This window comes from Haplochromis burtoni, unplaced genomic scaffold (assembly GCF_018398535.1).
Source record: "Haplochromis burtoni strain Fernald_Lab_line unplaced genomic scaffold, NCSU_Asbu1 Contig_22, whole genome shotgun sequence".
Classification (NCBI taxonomy): domain Eukaryota; kingdom Metazoa; phylum Chordata; class Actinopteri; order Cichliformes; family Cichlidae; genus Haplochromis; species Haplochromis burtoni.
Window position 1 is genome coordinate 390,907 of NW_024582383.1, and position 7,410 is coordinate 398,316.

A 7,410-nucleotide genomic window follows, 5' to 3' on the forward strand; every position below is an offset into this window, starting at 1 on the left:
GTCTTTTTCACAGCGTGTCATTTAGTTCGAGTTCAGATTCTTCTTATATCTGGCTTGTGTCACACACCACGTGGTTTGTGAGGCCGCTCATTCATTCTCACTCTTATCACCTCGACTGCAGGCTGGCCTGCATCTCACACCAGCAACAGGTCATTTGAAAGGTACAGTAGCAATGTTACAGCCTGCAGCAGCAGTTAATGAGCCATGAGCCTGTGGAATAAAGTACAGTGGCTCTACCATTGCTAAACACAGGCCACTACTTCCCAATCTGATAAATATGTTCCAGTGTTTCTTTGGCAGGAATTTAGTTTGGTATGGATCTGTGTAGGTCAGGGGTCACTGCGCTGGAAATCCAGTTCACAAAGCTAGAACTGGGCAATGGCCAATTTTACAAGCCCAGCAGATGCTTTGCTAACTGTCACTCTGACTTATGAGGATGCTGAGCTGCTTGGTAGAAAACATCAAAAAGGGCAAGCATGGCAGTCATGCATCAGCTTGTACCACACCTGGCTTCCTAACACTGTTGGGTGTATTTCAATGATATATCTGAGTCATGGCCTAGCAGAGTTTATCTTTAATTTGCCAACTATCCATTTATCATCATGCATACGGCTGCAGGTACAGCTGCATGTTCCTGTTATGGTCTATGCTCCTCAGCATGCCTGGCTCTGCTCTCAGTGGGGAGTCGGCAACAGCGCAGCTGGGAGAGCTGATCTCATTTGTGGGTTGATGGGAGGGCTGCTGAGCTGGGCATTCTTCTGTGGCAGCAGTGGAGGAGATGCACAGCTTTCAGTGAGTGAAAGAAATAAACCAACAGACCAAGAGAACTCCAGGGAAAGAAAACAGCCTCCTACAACCAGTCTCACAAAAGTTGCTCATCAGGACACAGAAACTGTTCGAGGCTCTCTGAACATGAATAACTAAACGCGAAAAACAAACCCAGTGTCATGAACCGAAAGGTTCGCGAGGAAAGTGGAGCCAAAAACGCAGACAAACACGGGCGAGGAATGCTTTACAGTGATATTTATTTGGAACAGTGACCTAAAGTGACGAGGGAGGCCCAGTAAGGCTAGTTGCAGGAATGGGGAAGAGGTCGGAGAGCCGGGGGAATTTTCTGTAACAGAGGGAGAGGTAGCTATAGTCTGAAGAGAAAACTGGAGCTTGATAACTAGAAACTGGAGAATTGTTTGCCTTACTGTGCCAGTCTGGGTTAGTATCACTGAGGGGAGGGGAGAGAGGTCCGTGGAAAGTGTCTGGAGGGTCTCAAGCTGAAGCGTGGAGGTCAGAGGGCAGGCGGGTGAGCAGGCAGGGAGACAGAGACTGTCCAAGTAAAGTGAAGCCAGGGTTGGAACTCCACGGAATGAAGGGAAGACAGAAATTACTCCAAGAGATAAATCACACGAGGAAAACCACGAAGGGCAAACGTCATTTACCACCGAGAAGAGTAGAACAAACTGGCGAGGAGAAGCAGTGGAGTCAGCTTAAGTAGGTCTCCCGCTGATTGCTCGCAGAAGAGGCTCAGGTGAAGCACTGCAGTCTCCGCCCCAAAGGGATGGCTCAGCAGCCACAGAAGGAAAACCCCTCCGGGTACTCCCACGGACCATGACAGCCAGTGTGTCCTTTCCCCCCTCTTTCGTCTGAATCACAGAGTGTGGACAATTAGAGTTCAGCAAATGTTTCCAAATACATTTGAGTGCACGGTACAAATAAAAACGACTGTTTTTAAACCGACTTTGGACACTGTGTCACTCACAGGAGAGCTGCTGAGATCGCAGCCGTCTATATTTAACTGTTGGGCATGTTGGCCCAGTTTGGATACGTATAATAGCAGGAAGAGAACTGAAGCAGGAAATGAAGAGCAGCGTAAATCATGGCATGAATAAAAGCTCTCTCTTGGCTCAGAGAGCACAAGAATATCCACAATGCTTCGACTACTTGCTGTCTGTGTGCGTTTGATTGGAGTCGCTCGATGTCATCTGCTTCTCAGACTGAAATCTGACATCAGCCTACGATATAAAATCCTTACTTTGAGGTAATTGATTTTCTATTCCAGGCTGGCTTAAAAGATGAGACTAAAAGTTTTACAGTTACAGCGTGTAAAACAAAGTAAAATAAGTAACTGGGACAATATCAGAAATAAATAAGCATGTTTCATGCCTCAGAGCCTTGACTTTAGCTCAGTGTGATTTATTTTAACGTGAGCACATATTAAAATAAATATATTTTAAAATGTGTCCAAACTGACACATTTTAAAGTATATTTTTGGGCGGTTTTAATAGTTCAGAGACAGGTTGTTGTTCTAACTCATCCATCTAGATAAGTTATGGCCATCTTTTCTATACAGTTTATCCACAGTTATATTTACACTGTGATTTTGGCGCAGGGCCTGAGAGCAGAGGAGTCTACTTCGTATTCTGACGATTTAAGTTATAACGTTTATTAAGTAAAGTTTAAAAATAACTTCAACTTTACTACTTACTAAAAAGATAACAACACACTGAAAAGCGTCACGCACGTCGACATGAGTACACTTGGGAAGCAGAGTAGAAAGCGAAGTGCACTTCCAGTAAACTGAGTATCAAAGCGAAACAGACAAACGGGGGAGGGTAGGGGGCATGCAGGGAGGGAGGGAGCTGGCATGGGGCTCACTGAGCTCAGCAAACTTGCTTCTTGTTCCTTCGCTCTTCAGCGGCAGTCTGCCTCCAGCACGCTCGCAGTTTAGCGTCTGAAATGCACTTGACTGGACTCTGCGGGTCTTCATCATCCTGTGAAGTCATGGCTCTGCGTCTGCATTTACCGACTGTGCGTCACTGAACGGACCCAGCGGGCTTTTTCTTGGAGAGACTTTGGACCTAAATGACTTTCATTTGTCTTTGACTTACATTGGACTTAATGATGGAGCATTTATTTTACCTGCTTACCTTCTTACTAGCCCGTGTGTGTTCGGGTCTGGGATACGCGGAGTCTACAGTTCCAGCGGGTCAGAGAGCGGCGAGCAGGCACAGGTAAGGTCCACCGCGCGCAGAGATCACCAACCTGTGACTCGTTCAGTTTAAAACGTTTGTTTACCTAAAAATAGTTTCAAATTAAACTCTTTGGTTAAAAAAGTTTGCTTTGTTCTTTTTTTCTTCTCCAAAGAAAGGTTCGAGACCTGTGAATTTCCCCACTGGTCATGGATGAACTCATGGATGCAACAATCTATTAGTCAACAACTGTTTAAAGTTTGCTTGTATCTGTTTAAACCATTCAAGCATCAGATGAATGGGCCGTTTATAAGCAGCTCACACGTGGTCTGAATTCTCATTTTCACATGAAATGTGTTATTGGTGATAAAGTCTCTTACGCAGCAGAGAATCGGGAATAAAGCGTGAGTGAGTGAGTGAGTGAGTGAGTGAGTGGGTGGGTGGAGTGTGATGATTCAGGGGCCCCGGAGCTGGACAGGGCTTATAGGAATTACAGACATTTACTGTTCCAGATCCCCAAGTGAAAATTTTTCAGGAGGCCCTGAATCTCTAACAGCGCTTCAAGTGTCAGAGGAGGATTTATCATTCTGCTTTGGAGCTTGTTAAGTAGAGGTGAAAGGGCTCACATTGTTCAGGAGCTGTCTGCCATAAAGGATGTGATACAACCAGGGCTGCTAGGGAATGATGTGTATTCCCAGACTGGTTGGCAAATGGTTCCTGGAGGTTGCTGGCTCTGGCTGTCTGAGTTTACAAAGAAAGTGCGGCACAAAAATCTCCTAGGAGTTGCTTTGGTTGCCAGCAGGTTGCCACAGTTGCTGCTAGTTTTTCTGGCTAACTACTAATGAGCTGAGTAAAAGCTGACAAAGAGCCATGAAGAAGGCTCCTTCAGAGTAAAAGTTGTGGCTCAGCATTGCAGCTAGCAAGTTTCAGAAGATGCAACTTACTATGTTATCTTTAGCCAGAAGTCACCATATTAATGTGAGAGGGTGGAATGCTAGGCTATCAGCTATGGCTAGCAAGCTTGGTTAGAGGTGCATTTCTGAACAGTACTAATGCAATATCGTGTTTCTCAGTGTTTGTCTTAAGTTACAAATACTAGAATTTCTATTACTAGAACACAAAGATGATTGTCTTAAAGGGCACCATCACCTGGAACAAGGTGCTGTATAGTAGGTGGCTGTTGGCTACAGTGTCCACGTCAGTCAATTCAAGCAGCCCTAGCTAGCTTCTTTAGCTTGGATTAACTTTCAAATGGCCGTGAAACTTTTATAAAAGGGAAACTCTCCATTAGGGCTGCCACAAATAGTCGACTAGTCACGATTACGTCGACTATCAAAGTCGTCGACGACTGATTTAATAGTCGACGCGTCGTTTGAAGCTTTGTAAGATCCCAAAAGACGCAGGAATAAGTAGCAGGATTTAAGAGTGTAATAACGGACTGAAACAGAAGATGGCAGCACTGCATGTACAAGGATGCCAAACCCCGAAGAAGAAGGAGCAGTGTCCGGTATCGTAGCTGTCTCCAAAGTTAGCGGCTGCATCCTTCGGAGGCCGCATTTGTAGACCAATTACGTTTCAGCGACACGGCGAAGCCTGTCCAAATTCAACGACTCCACCATGCCGAAAAATGCATTCTTCATTTCCCCAGATATGAAGGATGGGTCGGGCCCAACCTATCCCAGAATTCATAGCGCGGCCCTGCTCAGTTTCCAACAATGGCGGCAGCTAGTTAGTTTTAATGTTACTCTTATTATTCTTTCTGGGTCACAAAATACACGTTTAACATATTTTCAGGGGAGAATGTAGCTGTGTAAACCTCAAATATCTGCTCAGTTTATCAAGACACCGCATATTTTCAAAAGCGCTCCGACGTTTTCGGAGATGTCGGTTACCCGTCTGTTCTATCCTGTAAACATGCTTTGTAATTCCGTTAGTTTTTTTTAACCTTTCATGTTGGCTTCATTTTTCAGAACTGCTGGTTCAGCTGGATTTGCACCATTCCCGTTTTGATCCTAAGACAGCTGCTTAGTAGTCACTGATGGCGTCCCAGCTCAGACCCGGCCAATGATATTGTTAGTGGGCGTATAATTTTTATTATCCTGTATCCACCCCGTAGGTTGTTATTAGCATGTAATTGATCGCCTCCTTCAGGGGCCCGTGTGTGGACGACCCCCTCAGACAATGCGAGTGACTTGTACGGCTGTAAATGGATGAATAAAGAACTGATCTGATTATGTAGGTAGTCGCACATGTGTGTGAATAAAAAGGTTCACTGCACTCACATGTGGTGTGGGTCTGCCTCGAGGCCTGCATGTGTTTGTAGTTAGTGTGTATGTGTCGGCAGGATAGGCCAAGCTTCTGGGAGCTGAGCTCCTGCGACAGAGGTTTCTATCAGGTTTCTGTGCTGCGGATGCTGTCTGTGACGAATAGCAGCTGTTCACGTGTGCATTCAAGTTGAGCTGTAACCACAGACAGGAGGACACAAGATGGAGATGGAGAACGAGTTGATTGGTCAAGTGGAAGCAAGAGATAGGAAGCTAAAAGAAAAAAAATCAGACGGAGACAAGTAGGCATAAAACGTTCTCTGTCTCTGCAGGAGTAGAAAAAGTGGTATAAAAGACTATCTGGAGTGAGACCAAGCAAGCGGGCATGGCAAAAGAGAGTGAAAGAGTGACAACAAGGCAGGGAGGGGAGACAAGACAAGAAAAAAGACAGACTGACAGGGGCAGAGGGGGGGCTTTGCTTCTTAAAAGGCTTCCTTTTGCTGCAACCAGCAGGCTATGAAGGAGTCACCATGGTTGGCCTGTGATGGACACACACATACGCACACACAAAGTGACGTATCAGGAAGAAGAATGCATTGGCCCGTGACGGTGCCGGTTGCCCCTCTGACATCTGTTTGAACTCAGTTGATCTGTTTTGACAGATGTGTGAAGTATTCCAAAAGCGGCAAAGGCTTTGGTATGAACTGGAGACATCCAGCAGAGGTTTGATTGCGGGATCAGGAGGACCCAGAGCTTTCTGACACATCTCCTGCCAAAATCTCCGAGCTGCAGATATTGACTGAGGAAGAGCGGAGGAGATGTCGGAGATGGATGCAGGTGGACTGCAGACCTGTTTTGGCTCGTTGGTAGTTTGATGGACGAGGCATTAGATCACCACTGGAGGGTAGCAAGGAGCAGAACATGCTTACTGTCACCGTCTGTTAGTTATCACACTTAGGTTCCCTTATACATGGGTCACAAAGGGAGACAAATGCACTGTACACTTATTCAGACACTGGAGTAATCTGGAGCAAAATGAAATGAATGTGTAACTTTGTTGTACCTCCCTGTGCAGCAAATGGCTTTGGAATAAGTCGGTCGCCTCTCTCCGTACTCAAAAGTCTAAACTTTTTATTTTGGTGTCCTCAAACATGACACTGAGAACAAAAGTCTTGAATGCGGAGCCCTGATGGTTTTTGGTACTTACTCCTGTGGCTGAACTGAAACGTCAGTCGTAAACACTGAGATTTGCTGTCAGTCCTTCATAACTGAATGACAAAGGCTTCTTTGTTCCGGGCCTAAGGTTTAAGGATCCACTGAAAAATGAATCAATTGTGAAATTTCCAAAAGCTTCTTGACCAAAAGTTACCGGCAGAACCACAAGACTCTGTTTCACTTTCTAACCTTCTCATTGTGGTTTTCTGTTTAGAACGCTCTTCTTCTGTTGTTTAAGGAATTATTAAGGAAACAGGAGCAGATTCGGATTGTTCAGCAATGTGGGAGCCGCTGTCCACAACTTAGCTTGTCTTAATTGCGTCTGAGCAAGCATCCGTTCATTAAGCATCGCAGAAGTTTAAAGGCAGCGTTCGGTGGTTCTAGTCCTCTTTATTTAACATCAATGCATGCAAAACCTAACTGACCACATCTGCATAAATCTACAGGGAACTAATCCTTAGATTCAACTAAGCATTAGCCCAAAATATCATGTTCACAACTGTTGTTCACCCACATGTGATCCAACACTTTGTGCTCTTTGTTTATAAATTATAAACACCTCATAAAGTGCTCACTCAGCCGATCTTAATGCACGGTGAGACTAAACAATGAGGGGGTTGAATTTCTATCAGTGCACTCAAGTGCTTAAGTTTGGCTGTGTGGATGGTAATGCCTGCCAGCTGATACAGGCTGAATGATCTCAGCATTTGTGGTAGCTTTGTTTTCTTTTAGGACCACCGTGGAGTTCAAATTTGTGGTTTTGAGTGAAATGTCTCAACAACTTTTGGATGACTTGCGATGAAATTCCAAGCAGAAATTGATGTCGCTCTCAGGGTAAAAAGTAAACAGTGTTGTTAAAGAGATGTTTGCAAATCGTTTTCAAACCCACCGCCGTCTTTTGCTACTCAGGTTAAACATGATATATGAGTCACTTAGATAACTTACAAATGTTATTGTTTGGCTTTTT

General features: G+C 44.9%; 1 protein-coding gene across 1 annotated transcript in view; it reads left to right on the forward strand.

Moving 5' to 3' along the window:
• The first annotated feature begins 2,652 nt into the window (after positions 1 to 2,652).
• Positions 2,653 to 7,410, forward strand: part of emilin1a (elastin microfibril interfacer 1a) — a 37,046-nt gene continuing 32,288 nt past the window's right edge. The window contains exon 1 of the mRNA XM_005917145.3: positions 2,653 to 3,006. Coding sequence (XP_005917207.1) covers positions 2,894 to 3,006 — 113 coding nt within the window. The 5' untranslated portion in view covers positions 2,653 to 2,893. The remainder of the gene's footprint in view (positions 3,007 to 7,410) is intronic.